The sequence below is a fragment of the Amaranthus tricolor genome, chromosome 8 (genome assembly GCF_026212465.1).
Source record: "Amaranthus tricolor cultivar Red isolate AtriRed21 chromosome 8, ASM2621246v1, whole genome shotgun sequence".
NCBI classification, from domain to species: Eukaryota; Viridiplantae; Streptophyta; class Magnoliopsida; order Caryophyllales; family Amaranthaceae; genus Amaranthus; species Amaranthus tricolor.
Window position 1 is genome coordinate 22,891,999 of NC_080054.1, and position 13,610 is coordinate 22,905,608.

The 13,610-nt window shown below is 35.3% G+C and overlaps 1 protein-coding gene across 2 annotated transcripts; it reads right to left on the minus strand.

Annotated features, from left to right (window-relative positions):
* Positions 1 to 1,831: 1,831 nt before the first annotated feature.
* Positions 1,832 to 8,921, minus strand: LOC130820286 (small GTPase LIP1). 2 transcript variants are annotated; one of them, XM_057685607.1, is made up of 8 exons: positions 8,512 to 8,913; positions 7,052 to 7,143; positions 6,541 to 6,682; positions 4,117 to 4,421; positions 3,498 to 3,551; positions 3,258 to 3,388; positions 2,924 to 2,968; positions 2,571 to 2,674 (listed from the first exon to the last, which is right to left on the minus strand). In XM_057685607.1, the coding sequence occupies exons 1-7, from the start codon at positions 8,612 to 8,614 to the stop codon at positions 2,944 to 2,946; spliced, it is 852 nt and encodes a 283-aa protein (XP_057541590.1). In that variant the 5' UTR covers positions 8,615 to 8,913; the 3' UTR covers positions 2,571 to 2,674; positions 2,924 to 2,943. The 2 variants fall into 2 exon arrangements, with proteins under 2 accessions (XP_057541588.1, XP_057541590.1); XM_057685605.1 differs by lacking the exon at positions 2,924 to 2,968 and having other exon boundaries at positions 1,832 to 2,674; positions 8,512 to 8,921.
* Positions 8,922 to 13,610: the final 4,689 nt, after the last annotated feature.

A 13,610-nucleotide genomic window follows, 5' to 3' on the forward strand; every position in this document is an offset into this window, starting at 1 on the left:
AATCTTACAAGGTGCGTTGTTACCTACAATAACTTTACCCCCATTGCAAGAATCATACGTGTCAAACCAATCTCGATGCGGACTCATATGGAACGAACATCCCGAATCTAGAACCCAATCATCAGAAAGATCCCCAGACTTAGCAGAATTCACTAACGCCAAGTCTTCTTCCAAATTATAGTTCTCCTTCGGTTTTTCCTCAACTACAGCAGCTTGGGACTTGCCCTTCCTCACCGGACAATTAGCCCTAAAGTGACCCGGTTCCTTGCAGTAATAACAGGTCTTCCCCGCAGTCTTACCAAATCCCTCATTGTTGTTTCCAGCACTCGACCCAGTATTATTGCCCTTATTAACCCCCTTTTTGTTTTTAGACTTTTCAAACTTAACAAACAACCCACTGCCACTCTCCCCGTTATCACATATAACTTTCTGACGAAATTCCCTAGTATGAAGTGCTGTCTTCACTTCTTCTAAGGTCAGTGAGTCTTTACCAACAACAAAAGACTCAACAAAATTCTCATAGCTAGACGGTAGAGACACAAGTAAAATCAACGCAGCATCCTCATCATCTATTTTAACATCTAAGTTACGCAAATCTAGTAAAATAGAGTTAAATTTTTCAAGATGTTCCCGTAAGGTAGTACCTGACTGCATTCGGAGGTTGAACAACCGCTGCTTCAACAATAATTTGTTGGTCAGCGACTTAGTCATATACAATGACTCCAATTTCATCCATAGTTCCGACGCTGTAGCCTGATCAGCGACCTCCGTGATGATATGATCATCCAAACTTAGCAAAGTGGTAAACTGAGCCTTTTCCTCCATTGCTGCTAATTGCTCGTCAGTTAACCCGTCTTCCGACCTCGCAGTAGTACTCTTTGAAGCCAACGGATGCCAGATTTGCCGCTGTTTCAACAGAGCCTTCATCTTTATTTTCCATAGCACGAAGCTATTTTTCCGGTAAATTTCTCGATTCTTATTGCAGAATCTCCAGCCATTGTTCCAGTCAAAAACTCTCCAAGAATTTAAACCTGAGCTCTTGATGCCAATAGTTGTGCGACAGCGAAAGCAAGTTCGTTGAACAATAATGAAACAATAAGAAAATTCAATGCAAAATAAGAAATTGACACGAGAGATTTAACGTGATTCACTATCAATGTGATAGCTACATCCACCAGCACCAAGATCAAATAATTTCACTATGATCGCAAAGAATTACAAGATGAACCTCAATCACACTTACAAATTAATGGCTCTCTTGTGATCTCTCTCAATTTTTGTGAATCATCATATATTAATCCTAAAATGGGAGTTTATATACTAATGCCCAATAAAAAGAAGTTATTACATAATAAACACAAAGTAACCTTCCCAAAAGACACCTCCCGTGAAAAGAACTCAAACACACTTCGCGCACCGCGGACCTCTTCTTTGACCCATATTCATCTTCTTCAATGGTGCGTGCTAGATATTTTTACTTTAACATAATCTCACTTTAACATATTTTTACTCTTTATATTCTCTCTTATCTTATATATATATATATATATATATATATATATATATATATATATATATATATATATATATATATATATATAATTTCTAATAATATAAAGAAAATGTGTTGTATGATTAGTTTCAGAATGTTAGAAAAGGATGGAAGAAAGGTTGAAGATGAACACACAAGCGAAAGAATAAAAAACGCAGCAAAAAAGAGTTTAGAAGAAGGGGAGGCAACAATGGAAAAAACTGCGGAATCAGCCGCTACAGTAATGGAACATGCAGTGCACAAGGCAAAAGATAAGGTCAAAGAAAAACTATCCCATCAATATAGACATGTTCCTGACGAACTCTGAGTAGATGGTGAAAATCAAACTCCTATTACAACGATATAAAAAACCCTTAATAACTAGGCTAATCAAAGATTCTCGGTTTTTTTTTTTTTTTTTTTTTCATATAACTTAACTCAGTTTATTTTCATTGCATTCTATATTTTCATTCTATCTATGCTTTGTTTCAACTAATGAATTTAAGCAATTAAGGTCTAATTTGGCTCTAGCTAGAGTTCTTGCATTCTCTCTTGATTTCCAATTTGTTTATCATGTAGCAACAGTTATTGCTTCTATCGTATTCAGGGTTTTCAAATCACAATTGACTTAGAACCCAATCGAAAATTCGTGGGTCATGACTTAAAATCGAGATAATCACGCTGAAATTTCATATTACATTATTTATGTTCCATTTTCTTGCAATAATCAAAAGTTTCACTCATATAACAAACTTGGATTATACACTTGATCACTTCTAATAACAAAATTTCACCCCTTAGAGAAGGCCAAAACTTCCAAAAACTAATTGGCCAATTCAAAATCAGGAAGGATAAATGAACTGAATAAATCAATGATAAATACCATAAGAATATAAAGATTTGAATCATACTTTTAATACCAAGCTTCTGGCTGAATTTCGGTTATTTCTTTAAACATTTATATCGATGCGTTTTGGTTTCGTATAGCCGAGTTCTGCAGCACTAGCCAGGTTATACCGTGGCACATTATTGGCTTCAGGAGTCAGCATTGGTCGTTGAGGGTTAAGTGTGGGAGGAGGAGTAAGGCTGTGTTGAGCCAACAAGGGAGGATGTACATTGTACTTGTAAGGATTCTCGCTTAAGCTGCAACAATAACCCAGAAACAAAAACGCAGAATATTATTCGACTTGTAAAAATCGTACACTAACAGAAAACAACTTCAGTGCATCGATTAAGGGTAAGTCTTAATGAGCAAGTTAGTAGACATAAACTTAAGAGTAGCGCCACCAGGGAGGGATAGAAAACCACAATGTTGGAAGAGCAAAAGATTGAAGAAATAAGACACAATTAAGGACCAAAAATTCTTAAAAGTTAGGTTGACCGAGCTTATACCTTGATTCATCATCATCATCCTATGAGTCCTGCCCAAGGCAGAGTCTGGGGAAGGCGGAAAAGAAGGCAGATCAATACCCTCATCACGAGGAGGTCACGAGGGTGGGAAAGAGAATACCAACATTAATTTTCAACAAATTGAACAATTATTTTGAAAACTAAGCTGCCAATATATAAATAACAATGGGAAAGTCTTTATGCCCAAACGATGGCTATCATCTATTCTCTATATTTGACATATGCCCACAGAATCACACTATGAAAAGAAAGTGAGAATTTAAAATAGCTAGAGGGAACTGTAAAGAGAGAAATTTGACTAGGGTAATGAGATTACCTTGTATTGTTTCCGTATTGATCTTTGTTGCGTGTTATTTCGTCAGATGATGGGAATGCCCTTTGAATTGGTGAAATAGACCATGGATTAGACGGTGGAAATTCATCGGGAAAGTATCTCCTCCTTATCAACTGTAAAAACATAAGGTTCACATGAAGATGAACAACATCGTTCAACCCTGAGAATGGAGGAATGAACATAATCTTCAGAACATCTACTGAAAGCGATAAAAGAACACACCAGGCGGAAGAACTTCGTTACAGCTTCTTTGTCAAACCTTGCTTCTTTGGCAGCCTGTACATACATTAAATATGTAAGCAACACATGAGAAAGTACAGTAATATCGAAGATATCGTTATGATGGGTAAAAACGACGTTAAATATCTTTTTCGGCCTTTGTGCCGGAAAATAAGCGCATATGTACTTGTTTCGACCGGATTTTCGAAAGAGTTACCCCATAAGGATAATCGTAACATCTGTTTTTTGAAAAAATATCGTTATGATGGGTAAAAATAACGATAAAGTGCTAAAACACAATGGTACTATTGGTAATTAGGAAAGTCAAAGGTGATTAGGGATGGTCAACAAAAGTCAAAGGTGATTTGTAATGGTCAATGGTCATTTAGGCTAGTTAAAGGTCATTTGGGTTGGTCAATGGTCACTTAGCCTGAATGGTGTAGACTTTGATAATTTGGTGGCTGTTATTCACAAAAAACAAACTTTGAGACTGTAATTCACAATTTACTTGTATATATATAAAGTTTGAAATTACTAGAATGTCATATAAGCAGTAAGTACAGACAATGTGGTAACAGGTGAAGGAAGAAACCAATTTATTTATTACAAGCTCAGAACTTACAGCTAACAATGCTCCACTGCCAGGGAAACTATCAGTCACCGGCAATTCCTCACTTGCTGGAAGAAGCCCCTGCTTCTCAACCCATTGCCGAGCTACATCCACAAGATTTCCACTGCTTCCATTAACGCCTTCCTTTGCAGCAATATCTGCTTTATTACTGATAACAATGTATGGAACAGGAAGGCCACCAGGGCCTCCAGAACCCATTGGAGCAGAGAAAGTCCCAGTTGCTGCAATTTCTGCTGCCCATTTATGTAAACTTGTTTTCGTTCGTCTTTGCGACAGATCATAAACAAATATAACACCTGTATATCAAGATTTGAAAAGCAGTTAAAAGGAAAGTTAACATTACAGGACTGGATTTAGGCAATTAGCATAAGCTAGAAGGCTAGAAGGCTAGAAGGCAGGTTAATTTGTATACTCCACATGTAAGATCAAAATGAATTTAACAAAACAGACAGTTGTCTTATTGCATTTTGTGCTGGAAAAATAAATAAATCAAGCCATATGATTTCCTCCATGGGACTAACATAAGTCCTACTCATGTGTACTGAGGACTTTGAAATTATTATGGTTGGATTGAAGAGTTAAAAATTCTTGAGATGTAGGCCTTGCTTTCCCATTTGGTAAATGGCGCATAATTAATAATGTAAACTGATCCAACCAAATAAGTCAATTTGCAGAACAAAATCCAACTTTTTGACTTTTGAAGGATTGAAGAAGCTAATAAGCTATTTTGATATTCCATTCAACAAATACTAGCAAGAGCGGATTTGACAACAAAGTGCTTCAAATGAGCAATTATTTATTCCAAATCATCCATAAAGGAGTCCTCTTAATAATGGTATTGACTAATTGGAAATTAATAACCCCAACAACCAAACAACCTTTATGCTATTTTGTAATCATCAAACAAATTGCTTCTCTAATATCTTATTTGTCAGTACTTGAACTAGAGTTGCTTTGTAACTGAAAAACAATTGAATTCAATATCGCTTTTACATTCCCTAAACAATTGAACTAAAAACTGAGTCTAACATCCTCTTTTCAGTTCTGATCCAAAAACTAAAGAATTCGTAAACGAACCACTCATAAATATCATCATATCCAACATAAAACTTCACATATAACATTTCTCAATCATAAAATCATCCTAATCTTTTAATATAATCTAGGAGAAGGTTTAGTTTCCTACTTTTGAGATGTGAATCTTGTCTACATGAACTAGTCTCGTGATTTGCTAAAAGAACCAAACCTTCCAGATATTGGAAAACGAAGAATAATTTATTGATTTGGCAAAAGCTAAATCGTCATACTTAGACTATATACTAATGTGGAACATGAATAAGGCGCAACGAATTTAAGAGGGAAACCCAATAGCAAACTATGTACATGCGTGAACCATTAAAAAGTTGACCAAGAATCGGGTCTTGTCTCAGGAGCATGTACCACTTTTCCTGAGTAAGATCCTGTATTGGATTCTCGTTGCCCCCTCCCTAGCCCTTTCTTTCCCTTCCCTTCGCATAACCTATACTCATAGAAAAAAAGTTGAGCTGAAATCATTTGGCGAGAATTATTACAAGGATAACTTCAAGAAGATAAACATTATTAACACCAAAAAGGCTCAAACTTGGATCAATGGTAATTGCAATGGTTACAGATATAATGTTTCAAAATAAATAAGAAAAGCTATTTACAAAGTTTATGTTAATGAATCATAATGTTCAGTAAAGCAATGGTGCAATCCATATAAGCATTTTGAGAAAACCAACACTTATAAACAAAACTTGTACAACTAATGACCAAGACTCTTACTACTGAATAATATGAACAATGTTCAGTATCCATATAAGAAAGCAAAGGGACATTGGTGGTGCCAACGTTCTAGCCCTAAGTATGAAAAGACAAAAGGCATACTGAGGCACTAAGAGTTGTGTGCCTCACCATGGGGGTGTTCACAGGATGCTTGATGAAAACCAAATTCTGGAATTTATTTCTTTAAATTAATTTGTAGAAGTCTTGCCCAACACAAAACCAAGGTCTAGAAGAACCAAATGTTCACCCAGCTCAAAACCAATTGTCCTTCTATTGCTCCTCAATAACAGAAGAAAGCAATTTTTTTCATTACTCAAATGAAGAAAAGGGCTGAGAAGGGTGGCTTCATCATCAAACAACACAACATTTTATTGCCCCAATGTCATTAAGTGGCTCTACTTAGGGTGAGGTTTTGAGCATTCGGATGTACAAAACCTTACCATTGTTATAAACTTGTTAGTAAACATCATCCGCAACTACACATACATAAGATGTCCACATGATTTGATGGGTCATTTTACTATTATCCATCATAATCCAAAACCAAAGAACTATAAATTTTGGACTTCATCATCAATATAAAAAAACATTTTTTATTACATATCTTACCATTAATTTGTGTATAGAAAAGAGATCGACAATCTTTATAACGATCATGACCTGAGATATCCCATAATTCAACAAAGAAATCTCTTTCAGCATCACCTTTAATGCTATTTGAAGAGCTGCTAGGACTTCCATAAGTAATGTGCTGAAAGGAAGAAAGAAAAGAATATCAACAATGACAAAATCTGGATTTCAAGTTTTACTAATTGGTTGAGTTCTTTGTTTTCTCGTTTCCTTTCTTTTAGTTCTTTGTTTTCATTTTGTAGTGGGTTCTCCTTTTATTTATTTATAGGCCCTTAAGTTATCTTTCACGTGTATCTACGTCTTTTTATCTTCCTCAAGCCGGGGGACTCCTTTGGCCGCGCTCTCCTTTGTGGGTATGAGTTGCCGCCGCCTTTCCCTCCCCAGACCCTGTCCTTAGTTTTCTATGAGCGGGAAACACTGTGTAGGATGATGATGATGACGACTAATTGGTTTATAATGCATAAAAAATGCCAAGGAAACTCAAAGTAACCTTCACATTTACAGAACATCCAATCGTTTGAGAAGGACGGGTGACGGTGGAACCCTTTGTGATCAAATGTACAAGAGAGGTTTTTCCCACACCTGAACAGAAGTACAAAATTAGTTCGAAATATTTCGTTTGGGTATGAACCAATTTGTATACTGGCATCAGATATTAATAAAGCCTTAATCTAGAATTTAAAATATCCAAACCAACGACTACTTTCACGGTTCATACCAATGTCACACGATTCGCGATTCAGTTTGATTCGTTGTAGGGATTCAAAAACCATTTCCTACGATCTCAACCCTAGTTTATTTTCCAAATTAATTTCCCCCTTGCTAGATTTTATTGTTACGAACAAATTTAACATCCAATTTAAAAACTGAGAATATCTTTTAGGTGTACAGGAGCCTAGCCTACTAATCAAAAAAAATGTATTATATAACCTAAGTACATCTACAAAGTATAGGCATACCCTCTAGGGGAAGAAACACACTCTAGTGTGGGACTCAAACTTTCATGGAATTCTGCCACACACTCATTAGGACAGACTCTTATACACGAAGCTCTTATAAGTCAAAATTGAGGTTAAAATTGAGGTTACAGCTTTGCTCACAACTCTTAAAACACATTACAACTCTTTCGATGTGGCTTGCCACAACAACAACAATGCACTTGTTTCAGAACACCCACTTGCTTCATTACTTAGCTTGGCTTCACTTGGCTACAAATCTTTGAATACATGTGAGAAGCACTCAAAACCACTTGTTATCAAACACGACAAAAATGACCAAGCACCTTGTCTACCATACTCCTTCATCCCTTTGAATTTACAAAACTAGACCAAAAAGCTTGCCACCATTTGGATCAAGTGTTGCAAACTCAAAGGATAGAATATATTATGTTAATGGCAGCTAGAAGGGCAGCAACACCATGATTTCAAGCTTCCTATAATGTCGGTGCATAAAATCCAACGGTTAAAACTATCCACTTCCTTCTAGACACTTTAAGTAGTATATCATTGATCTAAAATAGATGGCTGCAATTGCTAGGAAAATATATCTCTAGAGTTTTTCTTTTGCTTTCCATCATTTACTTTTTATACCAATTTTATTCATTAAACTGACATTTTAAAAAATGCCCAATGTTTCCAAGAGATGTAAACAAATTTATGTTTCTCATCATACAAATCACAAGAATAACCTCTAATTAAGTAGTAACCATTATGAATCAAGAACTCAAATCCAAACAATGCCCAAAATTTTCCAATAAATGTGAACAATTTCATATTTCTCATCGTAAAAAGTCACAAGAATCAACTCAAATTCAGTAGTAACCAATATGAATCAAGAAATCAAATCAATATCATCAAACAAACTAACAATGCCCAGATCATTATGTAATGAAGGTCATATAAATGAAGAATTGATCATTAAAAGTAATACAACGAAAAAGAAAATGAATACCTGAATCTCCAACAACAAGAACCCTAACCTGCCCACAAAGTGGCCCACCATTCTGATCCTTGCTATTACTATTATCTCTCTCACGATCTCTCCAAAACATCATCTTCCAAAAAACTCAAATTGATACCTCTCAATCACATAAAAAAATAAATAGTCTGTTTAGTAGATCAACTGCTGGAACCACAATATATCGAGATGACAGACCAAATCCCAGAAAATCAAATTTCATGAACTATTACATAAAGTTAATACCCATCAAATCAAAAGGATATATAATGTATTTACTAGAAAATGCTGTAGATCTGGGTATATGGGAATTTGCCTAATTATGAGGAGTTTGCACTAAGTAAAATCTTGAACATGAAGATATTGGGCATTTTACAGTGAATGTGAAATCACAATGGTAAGTTCCAGCAAAATTGTTTAAATTTAATTAAGCTTATTATATGGATTATACAATAATTAATGGTAGTGTGAAGAGATTAATGAAAGCTAGTAAATTTGAACCAAAATCCGATGAAAATAGTGGGTTATTTACTGAAATTTGACATTAATTTGGAAATGATTTTATTTAAAGCAATCAAAAATAAATTAGGTTAAACCCGACTGTTTTTACTAATTTGTATTTGCATAAATTTTCTAGTTTCACCAAATGTTTTTTTGTTGTAAATCACTCTTTATTGTCTATTTTATGCTTCCTCTGATTTTTAATAAATGCTACAATTTTGTTTTTCACGCTATTTAATGCACGATTTTAATCTTTAATATCATTAATTTCATATGATAAGAAATTCCAAAAAGTTAATATTATGAAAATATGCATTTTAAGACGAATCAAACAATATCCCACTTGACTATATTTTACATTATATATGGATATATATATATATCAAATAAGATCAGTTGATGAACAGTAGTTGCTACAAGAAGTCAGGTTCTATAGCAACTATTAAAAATCGGAGAAAAATTTGAGTCCGTATAAGTTTTTCTTTATTGAAACCTAAACATGGCATATATTGATCTATGTCCTTTTTATAGGATACTTCTTTTATATTAAAATTAAAAATAAAAATAGTGATAAGAAAGTATTTTTAAAAAACTCTTACTTGTTAGGTTAACCAAATGGATCGAATTAAAAAATACTCCCTCCTATTCACCTTAGGAGTCCCATTTGACTTTTCACGGATTTTAAGGAGGGTCAAAAGTGGGACCCTAAGGGTAGGAAAGAGAGTAGTATTATGGGTTTTTTAATGTAAGGAAGGAAAATTAGTATGGGTAATGGAGGGTATAATTGAAAATAGGTTAAAGTTACTAAGGGCATAAAAGTTATAAAACCCATACCAAAAATAGAAATGGGACAATTAAAGTGACTTGACTATAAAAGAAAATGGGACACATAAGCTGAATAGGAGGGAGTACTTTATTGGAAAATAATCAGACTTAAAATTGATCTAATTTAAAATGACTTAGCTGAATACTCTACTAGACTGATATGACGAGTTTAGTTGGGGAAGCTATATGGGTGGTGAGAGACTCAACTCCCAATACAAACGCTCACCCTATCATGTTTTAAGCCTAATCTCCATATCAATAAATAGTGTTATATTTCTTATATCTATATGACGTTGAACATTTAGAGTATATAGATCTAGAATTGTATATACCTACATACTTAGTATAGTAGATGAGACTAAAATAAATATATTACAAGTCCATTTAAATGCCTAAAGAAAAAATACAAAAACATAAACAGAAGAAAGCGACGACTCGTCGTTGGCTAAGCGACGACTCGTCGTTGGCTACTGGTGTAACAAAATTAGGCAGAGAGTAAAGTCGAGTCGGCTTTACAGGAAATGTCGAGTCGGCGTTTTGGGCGGCGACTCGTGGCCAGGCCTCTGTCCTGATTTTTCGTGGTTTTGTCAGTTTTTTCCAGTTTTGTTTGATAGTGTTGCTTTGATCAAATCACCATTGATGCTTAATTAACTTCTCGTTGGAAGTTAATTGGATTGCTTTGCTTTGATGAATCATTATTTTGATTCATAAATTTCGCTTGGTGAAACATATTTGTTTCAAAAAGAGGTGTTCTTTGATGCATTGCTCTTTTAATAGAGGATGCATAACAAGGGATAATCTATCCATTCTCCAAAATCTTTTCTGGTTTCCCTCTTAAGAATTCTCGTATTCTTGTTCTTTATCACATGAGATAATATTGAGAGAGTAATTGACTCTCTATCTCATCAAAGTCTTTAATCCATCACAACATTTGTATTTACTATTGCAATTTCCTTTGTGCAAGGATTTTGTTGTGTAGATTGTATCTCATTGTGAATTTCATTATCATTCCAAGCATCTTTGTAGAAGAAATATACAATAGGAAAGAGTATCAATGCCTTTTACTCATATCAAGTTTCCAATCAACTTCTTTGATTGTCACAACTCACAACCATATCTTCGTTGTTACTTTGGTAATTCAAGAAAAGTTTGGTGCCATAAACAAAGGATTACAAATAGTGGAAATTTGAAAAAAATAAGACGTTTTAATGAATTTATTCAAAAAACAAGCTTCGTTCAAATTTTATTCCCAAAATAAGCTTCCGTGGATCCAAAGCTAGGCTTGGTATATACTTGCACTTACTAACAGCGAATTAAAAGAAATAGTCAAAATTTTAGTCAAACCTCAAGTCGCTATTACTAACAGCGAAATAAAGGTTGATTGGTTAAACCCTTATGTCGCGGTTACTAACAGCGACTTCAGGCGTGCCTAAATACAACAGTCTTCTTGTTGATCTACAGCTTATTGAGGTACCTTTTTATCATAAATTTTTTAGTTCTTGTTGTTTTTAAAATGTATGTCATTTATAGTGGTCATATAATATCAAACTCTATGAATATGTCAAATGTACTTGTTATTTGCCATGATCTTCATAATGAAGTTGTTTGTTCATGAATTTAATGTAGAAAATGTTTGAGTTTAATGTAGAGAATGTTTGAATCCAAACCCTAAATTTAATCAATGTTGTTATATATGTATATATTTATGAACTTGATGGTGATGTTAATTTTGTACGTATTGTTGTAGAAATGGCTTCATTTCGTGTGACTGTTGTATGTTTTTGGAATGGTTCAAATTCGATCAAGTAGTAGCAATGTTAAGTATGTTGGGGGAAGACGTAAATTGTTTGCATGCAACTCAAACACGATTTGAATGAATTTAAACATCTTATATGCTCTAAGATTGGCATTGACACTACAAGAAGTACTGTTAATGTAAGTTTTAAATACAATATGAGTGGAGAATTGTTAGCTCTTTCGGTTGAGGATGAGGAGGCTATAGATGCAATGTGGGAGTATTCAAAGTCTACCTCTATTCCTTCTTTAGAGTTATATGTAGAAGAGGTACCCTAGGGAATCAAGATGTCAATGTTGTAGAAACAAATACATTCCTGAATGTAACTTCTTCTGCTCCTTCTCCTACGCCCTTCCCTACCCAAGAAACCCAAAATCCCATTATGCCATCTTCCTCTTCTTCTTCTAATGACGATACTTTTAACTTAGAAGATACAAATGAGCCTTGGGATGATGTTAATAGTGAGAGTAATGAATTCGTTGAAGCTCCTTCTGAGGACGAAGTGGGTGTTGATGAGGAGGCTCTAGCTAATGACATGACCTTAGGCAACATTCCAACAATCGTTGCTCCTACACCTTATGCACTAGTTCCCCCTCTAGATGACACGTTGAGGACAACTCTTGGAGGTCTTGGGTATGTGATACAACCTACACCGATGAAAGGGAGATTCAAAAGGGTATGATGTTTGATAACAAGGATACCTTGTTGGCCGCTGTTAGATTGTATCATATTCGTAGGAATGTTGAGTACTGAACTGAGACTTCGAATCAAACCGTGCTCACCTTGAAGGGTAAGAGAGGTTGTGCTTGGAGGCTAAGGGCTAGGAAGAGCTCCTATTCACCTTCATGGGAGATTGTTATATATAAAAAGAAGCATGGGGGGTATTAAGTATTGAAAATGTGTCAACTGGACACATTCATTTGACATCTTCCGTGATTAATAATGTTATTAGAAATTGTGTTGCTAAAGACCCATCAATTAAGGTCTCTGTGGTGTGAAAAATGGTGAAAGACCAATTTGGTGTCGAAGTGACCTATAGGCGGGCATGGTGTGCTAAACAGCAAGCCCTTCTCTCCATCTATGGAACATGGGAAGACTCTTAACCTTCCACGCTTCTTGAAAGCAATGCAAGTTTCTAACCCCGGGACTGTAGTTGAGTGGTTTTTTAAGGAAAATAATGATGTTGGTGTGTACGTACGTCCTAGTATTAAAACTTTCCAACGCGTATTCTGGGCTTTTAAACCAAGTATTGAGGGGTTCAAGTATTGCAAACCCCTTATTGCCATTGACAGATTACACTTGTAAGGTAAGTATCACGATACATTATTGACTGCGATTGCTCAAGATGGCAACAACGGAATCTTCCCGCTTGCCTTTGCTTTTGTAGAGAAGGAATGCATAGTTGCGTGGTCTTGGTTTATGGCGTGTATTCGTAAGCATGTGATGCATAGTTCAGGTTTATATATTATTTCTGATAGACATGCGGGCATTCTAGCAACAATGGAGGAGCCGGAATGGCAACCTCCAAATGCCCATCATAGGTTGCTGCATTTGTTAAGTAACTTCAACCGTCAAATGGGTAACGTGAAGCTGAAGAAGATGTATGGAAGGACTGCAGAGTAAAGACAATCACATAAGGTCATCGAGGGATTGAAGGCTATTGGTGTTGCTAAACGAGAAGCTCTTTTTTAGATTGATCAAGTTGGTGGTATGTGTAAATGGTCAATATGTCATGATGGAGGGTATAGGTATGGTGTTACTAACTTTACATTTTAACGATTTGTTTCTTAATTTGTTCTTATGTTTCGTTTACTTACTTAGATCTGTAATTCATAGCTTTGGGCGTGGGAGCACATTCTCATTGGGCAACCGATGAGGACTGTGGGACGTGGTGCATTTGCGCTACCAATTCTTCCACCCCCACATGTGCCGTATGGATCGTGGTGGTCCTTTGATAGACGTACAAGGACCC

What these genes read in the sequence shown, in the direction of transcription:
- LOC130820286 (XM_057685605.1), bottom strand. Translation starts at nt 8,614, where the DNA reads ATGATGTTTTGGAGAGATCGTGAGAGAGATAATAGTAATAGCAAGGAT. An exon ending in GATGTTCTGTAAATGTGAAG is followed by an intron (nt 6,683 to 7,051) that starts GTTACTTTGAGT and finishes TCTTCCTTTCAG; the next exon opens with CACATTACTTATGGAAGTCC. An exon ending in GCAGTGGAGCATTGTTAGCT is followed by an intron (nt 3,552 to 4,116) that starts GTAAGTTCTGAG and finishes ATGTATGTACAG; the next exon opens with GCTGCCAAAGAAGCAAGGTT.